Source organism: Salmo trutta, chromosome 34 (genome assembly GCF_901001165.1).
Source record: "Salmo trutta chromosome 34, fSalTru1.1, whole genome shotgun sequence".
Classification (NCBI taxonomy): Eukaryota; Metazoa; Chordata; class Actinopteri; order Salmoniformes; family Salmonidae; genus Salmo; species Salmo trutta.
In genome coordinates, this window is record NC_042990.1 from 5,872,497 (window position 1) to 5,897,440 (window position 24,944).

Below are 24,944 nucleotides of genomic sequence, written 5' to 3' on the forward strand. Positions count from 1 at the left end.
ACAGGACGCGGAGATGGATTGGGTCGTTTGGTTACGGCCAAACAGGGTGCTACGTCAGCCATTGCCAGAGCCCATTGTGTAGGGCTGGGCGATATATTGAATTATGCTGAACAAAAATATAAACACAACATGTAAAGTGTTGGTCCCATGTTTCATGAACTGAAATATAAGATCCCAGAAATGTTCCATAAGCATTCCCAATTTTCCATTCTATCAAATTTTGTACACAAATTTGTTTACATCCCTGTTTGTGAGCATTTCTCCTTTACCAAGATAAACCATCCAGTTGGCAGGTGCGGCATTACAAGAAGCTGATTAAACAGCATAATGGTTACACAGGTGCACCTTGTGCTGGGAACAATACAAGGCCACTCTAAAACATGCAGTTGTGTCACACAACACTGTGCCACAGATGTCTTAAGTTGAAGGAGCGTGCAATTGGCAGGCTGACTGCAGAACAGTCCACCAGAGCTGTTGCCAGAGAATTGAATGTTGATTTCTCTACCATAAGCCGCTTCCGACAGTTTTAGAGTATTTGGCATGCCGGTTAACTGGCCTCACAACCACAGACCACGTGTAACCTTGCCAGCCCAGGATCTCGACATCCAGCTTCTTCAACTGCGGGATCATCTGTAACCAGCCACTCGGAAGGCTAATGAAACTGTGGGTTTGCACAATCAATGAATTTCTGCTGTCAAAACCATCTCAGGGAGACTCATCTGTGTGCTTGTCGTCCTCTCCAGGATCTTGATCTGACCTGCAGTTCGGCGTCTTAACCGACTTCAGTGGGCAAATTCTCACCTTCGATGGCAACTGGCACCCTGGAGAATTGTGCTCTTCACGGAGGAATCACGGTTTCAACTGTACCGGGTAGATGGCGTTGTGTGGCGAGCGGTTTGCTGATGTCAACGTTGTGAACAGAGTGCCCCATGGTGGCAGTGGGGTTATGGTATGGGAAGGGATAAGCTATGGACAACGAACACAATTGCATTTTATCAATAGCAATTTGAATGCACAGAGATACCGTGATGAGATCCTGAGGCCTATTGTCGTGCCATTCATCCGCCTCCATCACCTTATTTTTCAACATGATAATGCACAACCCCATGTCGCAAAGATCTGAACACAATTCCTGGAAGCTGAAAATGTCCCAGTTCTTCCATGGCCTGCATACTCACCAGACATGTCACCCATTGAGCATGTTTGGGATGCAATGGATCGACGTGTACGACAGTGTGTTCCAGTTCTCACCAATATCCAGCAACTTCGCACAGCCATTGAAGAATGGAACAAAATTCCACACGCCACAATCAACAGCCTGATCAACTCTATGTGAAGGAAATGTGTATCGCTGCATGAGGCAAATGGTGATCACACCAGATACTAACTGGTTTTCTGATCCACGCCTCTACCTTTTCTTTTAAAGGTATCTGTGACCAACAGGTGCATACCTATATTCCCAGTCATGTGAAATACATAGATTAGGGCGTAATACATTTATTTCAATTGACTGATTTCCTTATATAAACAGTAACTCAGTAAAATCTTTGAAATTGTTGCAATTTGCTTTTATATTTTTGTTCAGTGTATTTTGATAAAATAATGACATTAGTGGATCTTATGGTTGTGGAAAGCATATAGCCTAGGTATAATTTCACAAGCCTTGAATAAATTTGATGATTGACGACTGTTCGATATGCAGTGCATTTGACCTTTAAAATAGTACAACAAAGCTTATTTAGAGAAAACAAACAAATCTAGATGTATATCGTGAATAGCCCATACATTTTTTTAAATTTATTAAATATGATTTTTAAGCCATATCGCTCAGCCCTACCCCTGTGCCCAAAAGGGACTGGGCTTCATCCAGGCTAAACAGTTTCACGGAAGCACAACTTATTTTGGAAGCTCGTCAATTTTTAAAACCCCCTCTGTTATCCTGCGTTCCTTGGTGTTCACAGGGTTATATCAATCTCCCAGGGTGAGAATTATAAATTGGCAGATTTGCTCTCAGTCCACAAGGGGGCACTCACCCATAGGTGGCTCACTACTTGGATTCATTGCTGATTCGTGCCTGTAGATCACTAGTCCCTATGAGGTGCTTAGTGACACAGGTTATAGGTTCTATAAGCGATTGGTTGCATTCCTGTGAATTAAATTCAATTACAAATCACCCATCTTACCACAGAAGGGATCGGTTTTTCAGAGTAGTCTGCCCCTTTTCCAGCTGGGTTACAAGGTGCTGTGGCACCGGTACCTATGACAACCTTCATGATAGTGGTTTTCTCCTGGGTAAATGTTTAATGGGTGCTGTCCAGTGTTGGGTGCCAGCCGGTTATTGGGACGCATCTTACCGCCTAAACCGACTGACGTTCGTTGTGACAGAAGTACCCCCAAGGGGCACTGCAAATCGGGGTACTTCACTGATTGCCAGAGCCCCTGAACCCAGAGTGGACCGGGCTTCAGGCAAACCTTGGCACATAAACAGTTGTGTCAACCGAAAGTTCCACATTGTTCATATGTGACAAAAGTGTTGCATCTCCCACATGTGGGTACAATGAAAAATGTCCCTTCTCCACATTTATACACGTGGTGGTTGAGAGCGGTGGAAAGGGAAAAATAACCAACATCTCCCAGTCTACAGTTGACGGGAGGCTCGCTGTCGGCTCCAACCAATGGCCTGCATGCGCAGCGTTGCTCTGGATCATGCGAACATTGATGTCAGGGTACAGGCTGCAATTTTTTGCGTTTCCCCCATGCTTCAGCGACGTCAAAACGTTGACTGTTTCGGAGGCCTCAGTGCCCGTTTTGAGGGAGGGAATATCCTCCCGTCTCCAGACGCGGGCAATAAGATTTCTGTCGGATCCAGGACGGCTGGTACAGCCAGTATTTCCTGGTTCTGGAAAGGGGTCGGGACTTACGCCCCGGGTCCTCAGCAAGCATCTCAGAGTTCACACATTCAAAATTCTTACAAATCAGAGGCTATTACGGTCTGTGCGTCCCAGCGATTTGTTCACCACCATCAACCTAACGGAAGCGTACTTTCATGTGCCCCAGTCACAGAAAGTTTTGGAGGTTCCATTACGGGGTGACACCCTACGAGTTTTTGGTCCTCCCGTTTAGCTTGTCCCTCTCACCTCAAATATTTTGGTGGAGGCGGCTCTGGCACCAATGGCAGCCATGGTTCGCTGAGGTCATCCGCTTTATAGGCGGGGACCCGTGGCCACTCCCGTTGTGCAGGGACCTGTTGTCCCAGGCGCACAGGGCAGAAATCTTATTCCTATGGGCATGGCCAATCTGATGACAAGAGGTTAACCTCCGAATGTTATTGCTACCATTCAGTCTGCAAGGGCGCCCTCCATGAGAGAGCTGTATGAATATAAATGGCAAGCGTTTGAGCTGTGGTCAAGATAAAGGGATTGTTCCTTTTCGGTGCTCTGTGAGTGATATCCTTATGTCCTACAGGAGCTTTTTGAGCAGGGACGGGTATTCTCCACTTTAAAAGTGTACATGGCCGCTATCTCAGTGTTTCACGTGGGAATTGACAGAGCTACACCGGGGGCCCATCCCGTTTGCGCGGTTACTGAAAGGTGTACATCGTCTCAGACCTCCCAAATGAGACTTGCCTCTGGTTTTGGAGAAACTGTGTGCTTCCCCCTTCAAGCCTCTGGATCTTAAGATCGTCTTCTACAAAACTTTGCCGCTTAGCTTAGGATAGCATAGCTCTGGCCTCGCCTGAACGCGTTGGGGATAGCATAGCTTAGGATAGCATAGCTCTGGCCTCAGCTGAACGCGTTGGGGATAGCATAGCTTAGGATAGCATAGCTCTGGCCTCAGCTGAACGCGTTGGGGATAGCATAGCTTAGGATAGCATAGCTCTGGCCTCAGCTGAACGCGTTGGGGATAGCATAGCTTAGGATAGCATAGCTCTGGCCTCGGCTGAACGCGTTGGGGATAGCATAGCTTAGGATAACATAGCTCTGGCCTCAGCTGAAAGCGTTGGGGATAGCATAGCTTAGGATAGCATAGCTCTGGCCTCGGCTGAACGCGTTGGGGATAGCATAGCTTAAGGTAGCATAGCTCTGGCCTCAGCTGAACGCGTTGGGGACCTACACGCGTTACCCGTACACACTTCCCGTACTCAGCGAATGTAAGGTGATATTACGTCTAAATGTGGCCTTTTCATGGCTATAACCTGCAGGTCCTTAGCTTTAAACCATTTCAATTTTTGCCTGTTCATTTTGTTTCTGAAGAGCAAAAGAGGTTACATGCCCCGTGTGAGCTTTACGCACGTACATCGAATGGATGTCCAGTTACGGTGCCTTCAGAAAGTATTCATATCCCTTGACTTATTCCACATTTTGTTGTGTTACAGCTTGAATTCAAAATGGATTATATGAATCAAAAAATCTCACCCATCTACACACAATACCCGCATTATCACAAAGTGAAAATGTTTTTGTTTTTTTAAATAGTTGCAAATTTATTGAAAAGTCAAAACTGTAGAAACACCTTTGGTGGTGATTACAGCTGAGAGTCTTTTGGGGTCAGTCATGAGCTTTCCACACCTGTAATTGTGCAACATTTACCCATTATTCTTCCAAATTATTCAAGCTCTGTCAAATTGCTTGTTGATCACTGCAACACAACCATTTTTAGGTCTTGCCATGTAACTTGGCCACTCAGGAACATTCAATGTCTTCATGGTAAGCAACTCCAGTGTAGATTTGGCCTTGTGTTTTAGGTTATTGTCCTGCTGAAATGTGAATTAATCTTGCATTGTGTGATGGAAAGCAGACTGAGCCAGGTTTTCCTCTAGGATTTTGCCTGTGCTTAGATTCATTCAGTTTATTTTTTATCCTGTAAAACTCCCCAGTCCTTAACGATTACAAACATATCCATAACATGATGCAGCCATCACTATGCTTGAAAATACGGAGAGTGGTACTCAGTAATGTGCTGTATTTGCCCCAAACACAGCACTTCGTATTCAGGACAAAAAGTACATTTCTTTGCCACAGTTTTTTTGCAGTATTACTTTAGTCCCTTGCTGCAAACAGGATGCATGTTTTGGAATATTGTTTATTCTGTACAGGCTTCCTTCTTTTCACTCTGTCAAATAGGTTATGTGGCTCAGTTGGTAGAGCATGGTGTTTGCAACGCCAGCATGGTGTGTGCAACACCAGGGTTGTGGGTTCAATTCCCACGGGGGGCCAGTACAACAAAAGAAAAATGCATGAAATGAAAATGTATGCATTCACTACTGTAAGTCGCTCTGGATAAGAGCGTCTGCTAAATGACTAAAATGTAAATGTAAAGTTGTTGATCCATCTTCAGTTCTCCTTTCACAGCCATTAAACTGTTTTGTATTGTTGTAGTGACTGGGTGTATTGATACAGCATCCAACGTGTAATTGGAAATCCTCCCTGGTATCTGTGGTTGAATCTATCTTTGAAATTCACTGCGCGACTGAGGGACCTTACAATTATCTGTATGTCTGGGGTACAGAGATGAGGTAGTCATTCAAAAATAATGTTAAACAGCATTATTGCACACAGAACGAGTTCATTTTTAATCTTGAACTCAAGACATTTCAGCTTTAAATGTTTTATTAATTTGTAAAAATGTCCTAAAAACATCATTCCACTTGGACATTATGGGGTATTGTGTGTAGGCCAGTGACCAAAAAACTCAATTTAAATCGATAAAAAAAAAAAATACAACTAAAACTGGAAAAAGTCAAGGGGTGTGAATAGGACTGTTGCGGTGACCATATTACTGCCACACCGGCGGTCACGAGTCATGAAGGCAGTCAAATTTCACGTGATCATTTAGCCACTGTAATTAGGCTTCTCCAAGCTCCGATGCTGCTGGTCATTAGTAGCCTACCAAACTTGCTAACTGCCTGGTACCTGGTAGTCAGCACTCTATTGTCCCTCTAATCACTCTGACATCAATGCAAATGTAATGGAAAATCTAATCAAACACTTCATGAGAGCCCATGAGCTGATGTTGGACAACATTTCTATAGGCTATGCAATTGTGTGCGAGAACAGAGTGATGGCCTTTATTAAAAAGAGGAGGATCCCATCACCTTTCTATAGACTAGGCCTACTATATTTATTTATCAACTTTCCTAATATTAAGCACATTATTTATCTTTACAACAGGAGTATAGCCTACCTGGCTGGCATGAAAATAAACCACAGGGAAAAGTGTTCTCCATTCACTTTTTAAGTGCATAGATGACATGTATTTTTTCCCGCTGCCTGTTTCGATACAGGTGCATAATAATGGTTCATTCTAAATAAAACATTTCACACAGATATTATTTAGTATAAAACCAGATTAAATCAAGAATAGTCTGATGGGTGCTAATATTAACCTATCACTTGTGAATGCCTTTTTGCTGCCAATTTTTCTAATCATTGGTCGCACACCTCATGTAACCTTTCCGATAGGCATATATGTGTTAAGGTTTGTATCACAACTAAAGTGGCCAAATAATTTTAAGAAGTTAAGCACAATCCACTTTGCAAGGGGTGTAGAGCCTAACTGGCATACATAAGCAGCACATGAGTTTCAAGTTTGGGGAAGATAATTTTCACCATAAAAATGCACCTTCATAATAAATGCATTAGATGCATAATTGCATTTGCAGTCACTTTTGATAATGGTGTTTTCTTGCTAATAGAACATTCGCACTTATAGCCTACTACCATGTGCGCATTGCTGCACTTAAAATGCGAAGAAATAGCCTAACAGTTTATCAACATTTGAAGCTAAACGTTCTGATCTGTTGTATCAGCCACATCGCGTAAAAATGCTAGTGGGTGTATTAATTTGGGCCTACTTTTTTATTATGAGGGATAGAAGATTGACATAAACTAGTGCTTTTGCTGTTCGTTAGACCTACTCATCTTGATGGCTGACGAAAAGTAAATGCGGACAGTTCTTCCAATATCTTCAACATGCACCTCGAAATGCCGCAGTGAAGTGCTTGTCTCATTGTGAATGAGTGACTGATGAAGTGTGTACAGCCTGCGCAAAAAAACAAAGCAGAGCTCATGCCTTTCAAGCAAATTGGAAACAGTCGATCACAGTCCCATCCGTTTTGTCACCAAAACCAATTTCCACTGTGACCTTTATGTTCTCGTTGGCTGGCCCTCGCTTCATATTCGTCACCAAACCCACTGGCTCCAGGTAGGTAAAGCCATCAGCAGTCAGAGCAGCTTACAGATCATTGCACCTGTACATCCAACTATCTCATCCCCGTATTGTTTTTTTTCTCTCCTTTGCACCCCAGTATCTCAACTTGCACATTCATCTTCTGCACATCTATCACTCCAGTGTTTAATTGCAAAATTGTAATTACTTCACCACTACGGCCTATTTATTGCCTTACCTCCCTAATTTTACCTAATATTTGGACACACTGTATATAGACTTCTCTATTGTGTTATTGACTGTACGTTTGTTAATTCCCTGTGTAACTCTGTGTTGTTTGTGTCGCACTGCTTTGCTTTATCTTGGCCAGGTCGCAGTTGTAAATGAGAACTTGTTCTCAACTGGCCTACCTGGTTAAATAAAGGTCAAATAAAAACCTTTCAAGTGACTTTTTTCAAATCATAGAGTCGCATCATGCAGCATTACAATGTATTAAAAAATCAAAACATATAGTCCAACGTTTGTAGAACAAGTAAAGTAAGTAATGTAACTAAAGTAAGAATATAGGAATCCCTATTTCTTTGTTAACCGCTCAACACAGAATAGCCGCATGTGTGCACTACCTCAAATCGTTTGAAGAAAATATCCTTTATTTTATTCAGCTTTGTTCAATTTTATTCTTCATACTATAATATAAAATTATGCCACGCAATTGTAAGCAAAACTTATCTGCTAAATGAACTAGTGAAGCCCACAGGCATTTGGCAAAGCAACATCAGGACAACTCAGAGTATGCAAATTCTGTTGTGAAATAAGACTACATTTTCTTCATATCATGCTTCTTTAGACCTGTCTAAAATAAATGGATTTATTGTGAAGGTGTAGGCTATATTACATGGATTTATTTGACTTTTTATAAAAAAGGTAGATGTTCCAAAGGTCTGCATCAGTGGCTTGTAGGCTGTGTGTGGAAGCCAGGAGATGGTAAATGTGTTTATGTTAATTAAACGGTAAATTGCCGTGAGACTGACAGTTATTTGCTTGACAATCACCAGCTGACAAAATTTTGTGACCGCCACTGCCCTAGGTGTGAATACTTTCTGAAGGCACTTTGTGACCAAGCAGTGTCTCTCCCACTGGATTGTGGAGGCTATCTCCCTGAAATATTGCAGCAAGGGTTACCTAGCGGTGTACGTGCCCACTCCAACAGGGGTCTGGCGTTGTTTAAAGAGTTGACTGTAGGAGATATTTGTGCTGCAGTGAGTCGGGCATCATCACATACTTTTGTGAGGCTTTATCAATTGAAGGAATGAATACGAGCCTCACGCTTATCAACTGTGGTGCTTCCAGCAAGGTGCAAATTTCATTGGCCTTGTCAGGCGTGATTTTAGATAAGTCTGCCGATGTTACGAGAGTGCGACTCCCCCATAGTATGATGTAAGTCGTTTCCCTCCTTCAGGGAACAGTAGTTATCGTCATAATATTACATTCTGTTGGAGGAACTCAAAGACCGGAGTTGAAACACTGTAATACAGTGCATTCGGAGGGTATTCAGACCCCTTCCCTTTTTACACGTTGTTACATTAGTTTTATTTAAAAATTGATAAAAATATATACATATATCCTCAGAAAATTACACACAATAACCCATAATGACAAAGCGAAAACAGTTGTAATTTTTGAAAATCTATTCAAAATAAAAAAACAGATATACCTTATTTACATACAGTTGAAGTCAGAAGTTTACATACAGCTTAGCCAAATACAAAAACTCAGTTTTCACAATTCCTGACATTTAATCCAAGTAAAAATTCCCCGTCTTAGGTCAGTTAGGATCACCACTTTATTTTAAGAATGTGAAATGTCAGAATAATAGTAGAGAATGATTTATTTCAGCTTTTATTTCTTTCATCACATTCCCAGTGGGTCAGAAGTTTACATACACTCAATTAGTATTTGGTAGCATTGCCTTTAAATTGTTTAACTTGGGTCAAACATTTTGGGTAGCCTTCCACAAGCTTCCCACAATAAGTTGGGTGAATTTTGGCTCATTCCTCCTGACAGAGCTGGTGTAACTGAGTCAGGTTTGTAGGCATCTTTGCTCGCAGCCGCTTTTTCAGTTCTGCCCACACATTTTCAATAGGATTGATGTCAGGGCTTTGTGATGGCCACTCCAATACCTTGACTTTGTTGTCCTTAAGCCATTTTGCCACAACTTTGGAAGTATGCTTGGGATCATTGTCCATTTGGAAGACCCATTTGCGACCAAACTTTAACTTCCTGACTGATGTCTTGAGATGTTGCTTCAATATATCCACATAATTTTTCTTCCTCATGATGCCATCTATTTTGTGAAGTGCACCAGTCCCTCCTCCAGCAAAGCACCCCCACAACATGATGCTGCCACCACCGTGCTTCACGGTTGGATGGTGTTCTTCGGCTTGCAAGCTCCCCCTTTTTCCACTAAACATAACAATGGTCATTACGACCAAACAGTGCTATTTTTGTTTAATCAGACCAGAGGACATTTCTCCAAAAAGTACAATATTTGTCCCCATGTGCAGTTGCAAACCACAGTCTGGCTTTGTTTTGGAGCAGTGGCTTCTTCCTTGCTGAGCGGCCTTTTATGTTGATATAGGACCCGTTTTATTGTGGATATAGATACTTTTGTACCCGTTTACTCCAGCATCTTCACAAGGTCCTTTGCTGTTGTTCTGGGATTGATTTGCACTTTTCACACCAAAGTACGTTCATCTGTAGGAGACAGATGGTGTCTCCTTCCTGAGCGGTATGACGGCTGCGTGGTCCCAGGGTGTTTATACTTGTGCACTATTGTTTGTACAGATGAACGTAGTACCTTCAGGCGTTTGGAAATTGCTCCCAAGGATGAACCAGACTTGTGGAGGTCTCCATTTTTTTTTATGAGGTCTTGACTGATTTCTTTTGATTTTCCCATGATGTCAAGCAAAGAGGTACTGAGATTGAAGGTAAGCCTTGAAATACATCCACAGGTATACCTCCAATTGACTCAAATTATGTAAATTAGCCTATCAGAAGCTTCTAAAGCCATGACATCTGTACACTTCTGACCCACTGGAATGGTGATACAGTGAATTATAAGTGAAATAATCTGTCTGTAAACAATTGTTGGAAAAATTACTTGTGTCATGCACAAAGTAGATGTCCTAACTGACTTGACAAAACTATAGTTTGCTAACAAGAAATTTGTGGAGTGGTTGAAAAACGAGTTTTAATGACTCCAACCTAAGTGTATGTACACTTCCGACTTCAACTAAGTATTCAGACCCTTTGCTATGAGACTCGAAACTGAGCTCAGGTGCACCCTGTTTCCATTGATCATCCTTGAGATGTTTCTACAACTTGGAGTCCACCTGTGGTAAATTCAATTGATTGGACATGATTTGGAAAGAAATACATGTCTATATAAAAAGGTCCCACAGTTGACAGTGCATGTCAGAGCAAAAACCAAGCCATGAGGTCGAAGGAATTGTCCGTAGAGCTCCGAGACAGGATTGTGTCGATGCACATATCTGGGGGAAGGGCACCAAAAAAAATGTCTGCAGCATTGAAGGTCCCCAAGAACACAGTGGCCTCCATCATTCTTAAATGGAAGAAGTTTGGAATCACCAAGACACTTCCTAGAGCTGGCCACCCAGCCAAACTGAGCAATCGGGGAGAAGGGCCTTGGTCATGGAGCTGACCAAGAACCGATGGTCACTCTGACAGAGCTCCAGAGTTCCTCTGTGGAGATGGGAGAAGCTTCCAGAAGGACAACCATCTCTGCAGCACTCCACCAATCAGGCCTTTATGGAGGAGTGGCCAGACAGAAGCCACTCCTCAGTAAAAGGCACATGACAGCCCACTTGGAGTTTGCCAAAAGGCACCTCGGGACTCTCAGACCATGAGAAACTAGATTCTCTTGTCTGATGAAACCAAAATTGAACTCTTTGGCCTGAATGCCAAGTGTCACGTCTGGTGGAAACCTGGCACAATCCCTACAGTGAAGCATGATGGTGGCAGCATCATGCTGTGGGGATGACTTTCAGTGTCAGGGAATGGGAGACTAGTCAGGATCAAGGGAAAGATGAACAGAGCAAAGTACAGAGCGATTCTTGATGAAAACCTGCTCCAGAGCACTCAGGACCTCAGACTGGGGCGAACGTTCACCTTTCAACAGGACAACGACCCTAAGTACACAGCCAAGACAAGGCAGGAGTGGCTTCGGGACAAGTTTCTGAATATCCTTGAGTGGCCCAGCCAGAGCCCGGACTTAAACCCGATCGAACATCTCTGGATAGACCTGAAAATAGCTGTGCAGCGACGCTCCCCAGCCTGACAGAGCTTGAGAGGATCTGCAGAGAAGAATGAGAGAAACTCCCCAAAGACAAGTGTGCCAAGGTTGCAGCGTCATACCCAAGAAGAACTAAGGCTGTAATCTCTGCCAAAGGTGCTTCAATAAATTACTGAGTAAAGAGTCTGAATACTGTGATATTTCATTTTTAAAAACCTGTTTTTGCTTTGTCATTATGGGTATTGTGTGTAGATTGATGAGACCTTTTCAATCCATTTTAGAATAAAGCTGTAACAAAATATTAAGGGGTCTGAATACTTCCCGAATGCACTATGTATGCTATCCGGTTTTACTGAGTGGGATCTGTACAGAGGTGGGCAGAAGAACTCACGTTGGGTGTGGCGTCACCACACTGTTGGCAGAGTGCACACTGCCTCTCATCTTTGGTCAGGTCGAGTTCCAGGGCCCCGGTTACAGCACCATTTGTACCTAGACAAGATACACCAAACACATTAATTATTTAATTGTCCCTTCACATGGTTAGGATCAAGGGAAATGCGAAATCAGTCATTGTACACTACAAAGATCTTCTTGTGTTGGTGAATGGGGTTACATGTCTGCTTTAAGACTAGTCCCAAATGACACCCTATTCTAACAGAGCTCTGGAAAAAAATTAAGAGACCACTGCAAAATGATCAGTTTCTCTGGTTTTACTATTTATAGAACTGCCAAAGGGGGCGGTGTTGCAATCTAATGCAAAGATAGCCTGCAGAGTTCTGTATTACTATCCAAGTCTGTACCAAAACAATTCGAGCTTCTACTTCTAAAAATTCACCTTTCCAGAAACAAGTCTCTCACTGTTGCCGCTTGCTATAGACCGCCCTCTGCCCCCAACTGTGCTCTCGATACCATATGTGAATTGATTGCCCCCCATCTATCTTCTGAGCTCGTGCTACTAGGTGACCTAAACTGGGACATGCTTAACACCCCGGCCATCCTACAATCTAAGCTTGATGCCCTCAATCTCACGCAAATTATCAATGAACCTACCAGGTACAACCCCAAATCCGTAAACACGGGCACCCTCATAGACGTCATCCTAACTAACTCACCCTCCAAATACACTTCTGCTGTTTTCAATCAAGGCCTCATTGCCTGCATCCGTAATGGGTCTGCGACCAAATGACCACCCCTCATCACTGTCAAACACTCCCTAAAACACTTCTGCGAGCAGGCCTTTCTAATCGACCTTGCCGGGGTATCCTGGAATGACACTGACCTCATCCCGTCAGTAGATGATGCCTGGCTATTCTTTAAAAGTGCCTTCCTCACCATCTTAAATAAGCATGCCCCACTCAAAAAATTTTGAACTAGGAATAGATATAGTTTACATTTACATTTAAGTCATTTAGCAGACGCTCTTATCCAGAGCGACTTACAAATTGGTGCATTCACCTTATGATATCCAGTGGAACAACCACAATAGTTCTTGGTTCACTCCAGACCTGTCTGCCCTTGACCAGCACAAAAACATCCTGTGGCGCTCTGCATTAGCATCGAACAGCCCCCGTGATATGCAACTTAAGAGTTTGCAAAAGCTAGCCTTAGCTTTTCTAACAGAAATTTGCATCCTGTAGTACTAACACAAAAAAGTTCTGGGACACTGTAAAGTCCACGGAGAATAAGAGCACCTCCTCCCAGCTGCCCACTGCTCTGAGGCTAGGAAACACTGTTACCACCGATAAATCCAATATAATTGAGAATTTCAATAAGCATTTCTCTACGGCTGGCCATGCTTTCCACCTGGCTACCTCTACCCCGGTCAACTGCCCGGCACCCTCCACAGCAACCCGCCAAAGCCTCCACCATTTGTCCTTCACCCAAATCCAGATAGGCGATGTTCTGAAAGAGCTGCAAAATCTGGACCCATACAAATCAGCCGGGCTAGACAATCTGGACCCTCACTTTCTAAAATGGTCTGCCGAAATTGTTGCAACCCCTATTACTAGCCTGTTCAACCTCTCTTTCATATCGTCTGAGATTCCCAAAGATTGGAAAGCTGCTGCGGTCATCCCCCTCTTCAAAGGGGGTGACACTCTAGACCCACACTGCTACAGACCTATATCTATCCTACCCTGTCTTTCTAAGGTCTTCGAAAGCCAAGTTAAACAGATTACCGACCATTTCGAATCCCACCGTACCTTCTCCGCTATGCAATCTGGTTTCAGAGCTGGTCATGGGTGCCCCTCAGCCACGCTCAAGGTCCTAAACGACATCATAACCGCCATCGATAAGAGACATTACTGTGCAGCCGTATTCAACGACCTGGCCAAGGCTTTCGACTCTGTCAATCACCACATTCTTATTGGCAGACTCGACAGCCTTGGTTTCTCAAATGATTTCCTCGCCTGGTTTACCAACTACCTCACTGATAGAGTTCAGTGTGTCAAATCCGAGGGCCTGTTGTCCGGACCTCTGGCAGTCTATGGGTGTGCCACAGGGTTCAATTCTCGGGCCGACTCGCTTCTCTGTATACATCAATGATGTTGCTCTTGCTGCTGGTGATTCTCTGATCCACCTCTACGCAGACGACACCATTCTGTATACTTCTGGCCCCTCTTTGGACACTGTGTTAACTAACCTCCAGATGAGCTTCAATGCCATACAACTCTCCTTCCGTGGCCTCCAACTGCTCTTAAACGCAGGTAAAACTAAATGCATGCTATTCAATTGATCACTGCCCGCACCTGCTCGCCCGTCCAGCATCACTACTCTGGACGGCTCTGACTTAGAATACGTGGACAACTACAAATACCTGGGTGTCTGGTTAGACTGTAAACTCTCCTTCCAGACTCACATTAAGCATCTCCAATCCAAAATTAAATCTAGAATAGGCTTCCTATATCGCAACAAAGCATCCTTCACTCATGCTGCCAAACACACCCTCATAAAACTGACCATCCTACCGATCCTCGACTTCGGTGATGTCATCTATAAAATAGCCTCCAACACTCTACTCAACAAACTGGATGCAGTCTATCACAGTGCCATCCGTTTTGTCACCAAAGCCCCTTACACTACCCACCATTGCGACCTGTACACTCTCGTTGGTTGGCCCTCGCTTCATACTCGTCGCCAAACCCACTGGCTACAGGTTATCTACAAGTCTCTGCTAGGTAAAGCCCCGCCTTAGCTTACTGGTCACCATAGCAGCACCCACTCGTAGCATGCGCTCCAGCAGGTATATCTCACTGGTCACCCCCAAAGCCAATTCCTGATTGGCCACCTTTCCTTCCAGTTCTCTGCTGCCAATGACTGGAACGAACTGCAAAAATCTCTGAAGCTGGAGACTCATATCTCCCTCACTAGCTTTAAGCACCAGCTGTCAGAGCAGCTCACAGATCACTGCACATAGCCCATCTATCTACCTACCTCATCCCCATACTGTATTTATTTATTTATCTTGCTCCTTTGCACCCCAGTATCTCTACTTGCACATTCATCTTCTGCACATCTACCATTCCAGTGTTTAATTGCTATATTGTAATTACTTCACCACCATGGCCTATTTATTGCCTTAACTTACCTCATTTGCACTCACTGTATATAGACTTTTTGTTTTCTTTTGTTCTACTGTATTATTGAGTGTATGTTTTGTTGGTTCCATGTGTAACTCTGTGTTGTTGTATGTGTCGAATTGCTACGCTTTATCTTGGCCAGGTTGCAGTTGCAAATGAGAACTTGTTCTCAACTAGCCTACCTGGTTCAATAAAGGTGAAAAAAAATATATAAAAAAAATAAAATAGGTATGTGTTTGGGTAAAATTAACATTTTTGTTTTATTCTATAAACTACTGACAACATTTCTCCCAAATTCCAAATAAACATTTTTAGATCATTTAGAGCATTTACTTCCAGAAAATGACAACTGGTCAAAATAACAAAAAAGATGCAGTGTTGTCAGACTTCGAATGATGCAAAGAAAATAAGTTAATATTAATTTTTAAACACAATAATGTTTCAACTTAGGAAATCAATATTTGGTGGAATAACCCTGATTTTCAATCACAGCTTTCATGTGTCTTGGCATGCTCTCCACCAGTCTTTCACATTGATGATGGGTCACTTTATGCCACTCCTGGCGCAAAAATATAAGCAGCTCGGCTTTGTTTTATGGCTTGTGACCATCTATCTTCCTCTTGATCACATTCCAGAGGTTTTCAATGGGGTTCAGGTCTGGAGATTGAGCTGGCCATGACAGGGTCTTGATCTGGTGGTCCTCCATCCACACCTTGATTGACCTGGCTGTGTGGCATGGAGCATTGTCCTGCTGGAAAAACCAATCCTCAGAGTTGGGGAACATTATCAGAGCAGAAGGAAGAAAGTTTTCTTCCAGGACAACCTTGTACGTGGCTTGAATTATGCGTCCTTCACAAAGACAAATCTGCCCGATTCCAGCCTTGCTGAAGCACCCCCAGATCATCACCGATCCTCCACCAAATTCCACTGTGGGTGCGAGACCTGGAGAGGCCTACAAGCCACAGTGTCTTGCATCCACTGTGAAATTTGGTGGAGGATCGGTGATGATCTGGGGGTGCTTCAGCAAGGCTGGAATCGGGCAGATTTGTCTTTGTGAAGGACGCATAATTCAAGCCACGTACAAGGTTGTCCTGGAAGAAAACTTTCTTGCTTCTTTCTACTCTGACAATGTTCCCCAACTCTGAGGATGGGTTTTTCCAGCAGGACAATGCTCCATGCCAAGACGCATGAAAGCTGTGATTGAAAATCAGGATTATTCCACCAAATTATGATTTCAAACACTTCCTAAGTTAAAACACGAGTATTGTGTTGTTTAAACGAATATGAACTCATTTTCTTTGCATTATTTGAGGTCTGACAAATAACAAAAAAGATGCAGTGTTATGACCAGATGGCATTTTCTGCAAATAAATGCTCTAAATGACAATATTTTTATTTGGAATTTGGGAGAAATGTTGTCAGTATTTTAAAGAATAAAACTTTTTTTTTTAAATTTTACCCAAACACATACCTATAAATAGTAAAACCAGAGAAACTAATAATTTTGCAGTGGTCTCTTAATTTACAGAGCTGTATAGTGCACTACAGTTGACCATAGCCCTATGCCCATGACCAGACTCCCTATTTGGGAAACAGCCATAGACTACATACCTTGGGATTTGAGTGGGAGGCCCTCCAGCGCCCAGGGCTGATGGGTGGTGACTGAAGATGGGGGAGGGATGCGGTTCCCCTGCTGGAGAAACCCTGAACCCCTGGTAACTTGGTACGTCCTCTCCAGCCACTGTGCATAGCTGTGCTCCATAGATGGAGGAAGAACTGCCTCGGGGAGCATACCACTGAGACAGAAGAGGGGGCAGACTTGCTCAGCAAGATAATTTTTAACCCATAAGAGTCCAAGTCCTGTCTAAGTCAGGGGAAAGGGGGGCGTGCTGCAAGCTATATGAAATTGTTTTAAGGTCATACCAAGGATCATTTAGCTATTTAATTTGGAATTTTACGACCCCTTTAAGTAGCAAACATATATAAGAAAAATAGCCTTTTGCCTTACTGCTATTAGCACATACAAACACAACGAATAACAGATTCAATAGAGATAGTCTATCCCCCCCACACACACAAAAAAATATTCTAAAAAAGGAAGTTTGTTTGGAAGTGCCTGTGCTATATCTAAGGCACTGCGCCTCAGTGCTAGAGGCGTCACTACAGACACCCTGGTTCGAATCCAGGCTGTATCACAACCGGCCGTGATTTCGAATCCCATAGGGTGGCTCAATTGGCCCAGCGTCGTCCGGGTTTGGCCGGTGTAGGCCGTCATTGTAAATAAGAATTTGTTCTTAACTGACTTGCCTAGTTAAATAAAAGGTTAAATAATTTTAAATATAAATAAAAATATGCAATTTAAGAAAGATCAGGAAACGTGTTTAACCCCTTATTTTTGGCACTAAACAGTCTAAGCCTGAAGAGTGTGGGGGGGTTCCCTACTAAACTACACGACATGACCAAAAATATGTGGACACCTGCTCATCAAACATCTCATTCCAAAATCATGAGCATTAATATGAAGTTGGTCCCCCCCTTGCTGCTATAACAGCTTCCACTCTTCTGGAAAGGCTTTCCACTAGATGTTGGGAACATTGCCGCGGAGACTTGATTCCATTCAGCCACAAAAGCATTAGTGAGGTCAGGGACTGATGTTGGGCGATTAGGCCTGGCTCGCAGTCGGCGTTCCAATTCATCCCAAAGGTGTTTGATGGGGGCTGAGGTCAGGGCTCTGTGCAGGCCTTTCTTCCATACATATCTTTTCCACACAGATAATTTCTGTAAGGACCGCACTTTGTGCACAGGGGCATTGTCATGCTGAAACAAGAAATGGCCTTCACCAAACTGTTGCCACAAAGTTGGAAGCACAGAATCATTTAGAATTTCATTGTATGCTGTAGCATTATGATTACACTTCACTGGAACTAAGTGGCCTAGCCCGAACAATGAAAAACAGCCCCAGACCATTATTCCTCCTCCACCAAACTTTACAGTTGGCACCATGTATTGGGGCAGGTAGCATTCTCTGAAATTATTTGTTGGCAAGGTGGCATCCTATGATGGTGCCACATTGAAAGTCACTGAACTCTTCAGAAGGCCATTCTACTGCCAATGTTTGTCTATGGCAATTGCATGCCTGTGTGCTCGATTTTACACACGTCAGCAACAGGTGTGGCTGAAATAGACAAATCCATTAATTTGGTGTCTACATACTTTGTATCTGGAATTGTTTTAATTAGGTCATGCCTAGGATCATTTTGCTATTTGATTTAGAATTTTAAGACCACTTGAAGTATCAAAGAAATACATAAAACAATTATTTAATTATTTGGCCTTAATGCTATTAGCCCATACAAACGCATTGAATAACTTTGATTCACTACATGGAACAACAAATAGTCCCCCCCCCCCCTAAAAAATCAAAAGGAAGTTTGTTCTGAAGTGTCTGTTATTCAGACACATTCACTGTTCACACACTGTTACGATACAGCCTTAACCTAAAATTGATTTAAAAAAAACAATACACACACACACACACACACACACACACACACACACACACACACACACACACACTACAGCATAATCAAAAAGCAAAAACAGATTTAAAAAATATATATCAGTTAATGTCACATTTGCATAACTATTTAGAGCCTTTACTCAGTACTTTGTTGAAGCACTTTTGGCAGCGATTACAGCCTTGAGGCTTCTTGGGTATAAAGCTACAAGCTTGGCACACCTGTATTTGGGCAGTTTCTCCCATTCTTCTCTGCAGATCCTCTCAAGCGCTATCAGGTTGGATGGGAAGCATCGCTGCACAGCTATTTTCAGGTCTCTCCAGAGATGTTTGATCGGATTCAAGTCCAGGCTCTGGCTGGGCAACTCAAGGACATTTAGAGAGTTCAGAGTCCCAAAGCCACTCCTGCGTTGTCTTGGCTGTGTGCTTAGGGATGTTGTCCTGTTGGAAGGTGAGACTTCACCTCAGTCTGACGTACTTTGCGCTCTGGAGCAGGTTTTCATCAAGGATCTCTGTTCTTTGCTCAGTTCATCTTTCCCTCGATCCTGACTAGTCTCCCAGTCCTTGCTTCTAAAAAACATCCACAGTAGGGATGGTGCCAGGTTTGCCTGGTTTCACCCAGACATAACCCTTGGCATTCAGGCCAAAGAGTTCAATCTTATTTATACCAGACTAGAGAATCTAAGTGTCCTTTAGGTGCCTTTTGGCAAACTCCAAGCGGTCGGTCATGCGCCTTTAATTGAGTGGCGGCTTCCGTCTGGCCACTCTACCATAAAAGGCCTGACTGGTGGAGTGCTGCAGAGATGGGAGCACCTTCCAGAAGCACAACCATCTCCACAGAAGAACTCCGGAACCATGTCAGAGTGACCATCAGGTTCTTGGTAACCTTCATGACCAAAGCCCTTCTCCGCCGATTGCTCAGTTTGGCACTGCAGCCAGCTCTAGGAAGAGTCGTGGTGGATCCAAACTTCTTCCATTTAAGAATGATGGAGGCCACTGTATTCTTGGGGACCTTCAATGCTGCAGATATTATTTGTTACCCTTCCCCAGATCCGTGCCTCGACACAATCCTGTCTCGGAGCTCTACGCAAAATTCCTTCGACCTCATGGCTTGGTTTTTGCTCTGAAATGCACCGTCAACTGTGGGACCTTATATAGACAGATGTGTGCCTTTCTAAATCATGTCCAATCAATTTAATTTGAGGTCGACTACAAGTTGAAGAAACATCAAGGATGCTCAATGTTAACAGGATACACCTGAGCTCAATGTACACCTGAGTCTCAATATTTTTTATATAAATTCTCAGTAAAAATTGCTTTGTCATTATGTGGTATTGTGTTTAGATTGATGAGGAAAAAATACAATTTTATCCATTTTAGAATAAGGTTGCAACGTAACAAAACGTGGAAAAAGTGAAGAGGTCTGAAAACTTCCTGAATACACTGTATATCTGAGTGATACAGAATAAGAAAGATCAGTAAACAATTATTTATTTTTTATTACATGTACTTAACCCCTTATTTTTGGCACTAAACAGTGTCACACACACACAGTTGAAGTCGGAAGTTCACATACACCTCAGCCAATTACATTTAAACTCAGTTTTTCACAATTCCTGACATTTAATCCTAGTAAAAATTCCCTGTCTTAGGTCAGTTAGGATCACCACTTTATTTTAAGAATGTTAAATGTAATAGAGAGAATTATTTATTTCAGCTTTTATTTCTTTCATCACATTCCCAGTGGGTCAGAAGTTTACATACACTCAATTAGTATTTGGTAGCATTGCCTTTCAATTGTTTAACTTGGGTCAAATGTTTACAGTAGCCTTCCACAAGCTTCCCACAATAAGGGGTGAATTTTGGCCCATTCCTCCGTGACAGAGCAAGTGTAACTGAGTCAGGGTTGTAGGTATCTTTGCTCGAAGCCGCTTTTTCAGTTCTGCCCACACATTTTCTATAGGATTGGTGTCAGGGCCCTTGTGATGGCCACTCCAATACTTTGTTGTCCTTAAGCCATTTTGCCACAACTTTGGAAGTATGCTTGGGATCATTGTCCATTTGGAAGACTCATTTGCGACCAAGCTTTAACTTCCTGACTGATGTCTTGAGATGTTGCTTCAATATATCCACATTATTTTTCTGCCTCGTGATGCCATCTATTTTGTGAAGTGCACCAGTCTCTCCTCCAGCAAAGCACCGCCACAACATGATGCTGCCACCACCGTGCTTCACGGTTGGGATGGTGTTCTTCGGCTTGCAAGCTCAAATTCCAGAAAATGATGTCATGGCTTTAGAAGCTTCTCATAGACTAATTGACATCATTTGAGTCAATTGGAAGTGTACCTGTGGGTGTATTTCAAGGCCTACCTTAAAACTCTTTTCCTCCAAACATAACGATTGTCATTATGACCAAACAGTTATATTTGAGTTTCATCAGACCAAAGGACATATCTCCAAAAAGTACAATCTTTGTCCCCATGTGCAGTTGCAAACTGTAGTTTGGCTTTTTTATGGCGGTATTGGAGCAGTGGCCTTTTAGGTTATGTCGATATAGGACTAATTTTACTGTGGATATAGATACTTTTGTACCCGTTTCCTCCAGCATCTTCACAAGGTCCTTTGCTGTTGTTCTGGGATTGATTTGCACTTTTCGCACCAAAGTACGTTCATCTCTAGGAGACAGAACGCGTCTCCTTCCTGAGCGCTGCGTGGTCCCATCATGTTTATAATTTCATACTATTGTTTGTACAGATGAACGTGGTACCTTCAGGCGTTTGGAAATTGCTCCCAAGGATGAACCAGACTTGTGGAGGTCTCCAATTTTTCTTTCTGAGGTCTTGGCTGATTTCTATTTCATTTTCCCATGATGTCAAGCAAAGAGGCACTGAGTTTGAAGGTAGGCCTTGAAATACATCCACAGGTACACCTCCAATTGACTCAAATTATGTCAATTAGCTTATCAGAAGCTTCTAAAGCCATGACGATATTTTCTGGAATTTTCCAAGCTGTTTAAAGGCACAGTCAACTTAGTGTATGTAAACTTCTGACCCACTGGAATTGTGATACAGTGAATTACAAGTGAAATAATCTGTCTGTAAACAACTGTTGGAAAAATTACTTGTGTCATGCACAAAGTAGATGTCCTAACCGACTTGCCAAAACTATAGTTTGTTTATAAGAAATTTGTGGAGTGGTTGCAAAACAAGTTTTAATGACTCCAACCTAAGTGTATGTAAACATACATTATTTTTCAACTGGTTCGGGGGAGCTTCAGATGAGTCTTGTGAGGCCTGTGGGCATCCTAGAGCAACACAACATGTACGTGTTCTTACATTTACATTTTAGTCATTTAGCAGACGCTCTTATCCAGAGCGACTTACAGTAGTGAACCATTCCGTATTTTATCGAACGGGTGGCATCCATAAGTCTAAATATTGCTGTTAGATTGCACAACCTTCAATGTTGTGTCATAATTATGGAAAATTCTGGAAAATTAATTACGGTCTTTGTTAGGAAAAAAATATTTTCACACAGTTCGCAACAAGCCAGGCAGCCCAAACTGCTGCATATAGCCTGACTCTGCTTGCACTGAATGCGAGAGAAGTGACAATTTCCCCGAGTTAATATTGCCTGCTAACATCAATTTCTTTTAACTAAATATGCAGGTTTAAAAATATATACTTGTGTATTGATTTTAATAAAGGCATTGATGTTTATGGTTAGGTACACATTGGTGCAACGACAGTGCTTTTTTCGCGAATGCGCTTTTGTTAAATGATCACCCATTTGGTGAAGTAAGCTGTGATTTGATGATAAATTAACAGGTACCGCATTGATTATATGCAACGCAGGACAAGCTAGTTAAACTAGTAATATCATCAATCATGTGTAGTTAACTAGTGATTATGTTAAGATTGATTGTTTTTTATAAGATAAGTTTAATGCTAGCTAGCAACTTACCTTGGCTCCTTGCTGCACTCGCGTAACAGGTGGTCAGCCTGCCACGCAGTCTCCTCGTGGATTGCAATGTAATCAGCATCCAAAAATGACGATTACGGATTGCTATGAAAACCTAATCAGCCCAAATTAAACGGCCATGTCGATATTATGCTAATAAGACTCCCATGGGGGTGCGGACATCGACTCTAGGGGGTTAAAGTAGTATTCTTTGCTAACTTTTTAAAAACAAGTATTCTATGCTTGTTTTATCTTTAGGCAAAACTATTTCTTGTCATAGTTGATTTGTTCAGGGAGATTCTTTCTCTTATCTTCTTGGCGGAAATGTGAGAAAGTCGGTGAAAATGTATAACATACACAGTCATACGGTCTACACATAGCGTATCCATTTACCTTGGGAAATCTTTGGAGAGTGGGTCCCACATTTTCTGATCTTGGCTATGAAACCAACTGAAAGTCTCCTCCAGCAACTGAAAGGACAGATATACTCACTGAGTGATCTTCGTACATCATTAAGGGGAGTCAATAAGCAAAAGGTCCACTAGAGACTTTCAGAGTTATTTTATGCTGTTTTATTAATTGAGGAAATTAATAAAATAGCTCAGAAAATCTATTTTTTGAATGCAGACACTACTAATTTGAGTAAATAGGTAAACAAACAATAATGATTTGGCCAAGTAAGGCCCATAATAATGTCTACAGCATTAATGGAGGAAAGGTCTTTCTACTAACCTTCAGGTAGTGAGACCTGGCCAAACAGGTGGGACTCAGGCCCTCAGGGAGAGACTCCTCCTCCTTCAACCACTTCCTCATCACCATGACAACATCCTCATGGAATGATTTCTGATTGGTTGACAAAAGCAGGAAATATATTTTTTTATTTCACCTTTATTTAACCAGTTGAGAACAAGTTCTCATTTACAACTGTGACCTGGCCAAGATAAAGCAAAGCAGTGAGACAAAAACAACAGAGTTACAAACAAAAGTACAGTCAATAACACAATATAAAAAGTATATGTACAGTGTGTGCAAATGTAGTAAGATTAGGGAGGTAAGGCAATAAATAGGCCATAGAGGCTAAATAATTACAATTTAGCATTAACACTGGAGTGATAGATGTGCAGATGATGATGTGCAAGTAGAGATACTGGGGTGCAAAAGAAAACGAAAAACAGTGTCAAGTTTAGGAGACGGATGCAGTGGTGAGTATTCATGGATACCAAGGTAAGCCAGGCTTCCCCAAAAAATGGCCCAATCAACAAACAAAAAATATATATATTTAGTCTCTGTGTTTCATAATGTTTCTTCAATTCGCAAGAGACTGAATGTATTTCACAGGAAAAAGCATCAGAGCGCGTGAAACAGCGCCCTTCTGTCTCTCTACGTGTAGGCCATCTTTCTGATGCTGTCTGGTCCAAACCAGTATGACATTGTTACCGCCCGTAGCATTCAAGGCAAGGGAAGCCAGCGAGCATCTGACCTCCCTTGGCAAAAAAAAAAAATTAAATTTAAATGTAAATAAATTGCCAATCAGCATTCAGCTAAACTGAGCGAGCGGAACTGTGAATGGTCCTGGCGTGCCAACAAAAATATGTGTCAAGGGAAGCCAGCTTGGATTTGGCATCCTATCAAATCCCATTGAGAGCATACATCACTTAGCTAAAATGTGCCCTTTCCTAAATTAGCCATGGATGGAAACAGGGATTTGGATGTGTGGTTTTACTTAATTCTCCGTACTGGCCAATGACTATAACGGCGATACTGATCCAACCATTAACTAATTTATTGTTGTGTCCCTGGCCTGAGAGGCTGGAAGTTCAATATGTAGCTAGATGTAGAAGGGTAATGTTAACTAGCTAACGTTGCCCATGAATTGAAGTTAGGCTAGCGAGCAAGCATTTTAGCCAGGTAGACTAGGACAACAAAAAATTTAAAAGTGTGTACTGTATGACAGAGCTAGACCATTTCTTCAACATGAAAGAGGAGGATGGCATTGGCATTTCTCTACAAGTAGAGGGAGTCATGTTTTTTCTACTTGCACGAACATGCACACATAAAAATCAGAACCAGACAGCCACAGCTTACGTTGATTGGCTAAATATTTTTTGGCCAACTTTTAGCTGTCAGTGTATTAGACTAAGCAGAGGTGATTTGATGATGTTGAAACGTTGAAGTTGAAATGGTGCTGGAATAGTGGAGGCAGCTCCTGTTTTCTTTGCGACTTACGGTAACTCTCTGTGTTCGAAATCAATAGTTGCTCAGTGGTCCGAAAATATTAACTTGCTTGACCATGCTGTAGATCATGTAACTGTCTGCTACTGTACATGCAATATGCTTTGTGGACAGAGGTTGCTATACGGTTTTGTAATAAAACAAAAAGGTGTGATTCTGCCACTGTCTTCTTATTGTC

At 42.4% G+C, this 24,944-nt stretch overlaps 1 protein-coding gene across 3 annotated transcripts in view; it reads right to left on the bottom strand.

Moving 5' to 3' along the window:
• The window catches only part of LOC115173397 (histone-lysine N-methyltransferase 2B), a 64,639-nt gene that overhangs the window by 12,041 nt on the left and 27,654 nt on the right, over window positions 1-24,944 (bottom strand). For all 3 annotated transcript variants that reach the window (XM_029731433.1, XM_029731434.1, XM_029731432.1), the window contains exons 19-22: window positions 23,267-23,377; window positions 22,928-23,004; window positions 16,669-16,853; window positions 11,871-11,968 (exon numbers count right to left, since the gene is read on the bottom strand). In XM_029731433.1, the coding sequence (XP_029587293.1) occupies window positions 11,871-11,968; window positions 16,669-16,853; window positions 22,928-23,004; window positions 23,267-23,377 (471 nt within the window). The remainder of the gene's footprint in view (window positions 1-11,870; window positions 11,969-16,668; window positions 16,854-22,927; window positions 23,005-23,266; window positions 23,378-24,944) is intronic.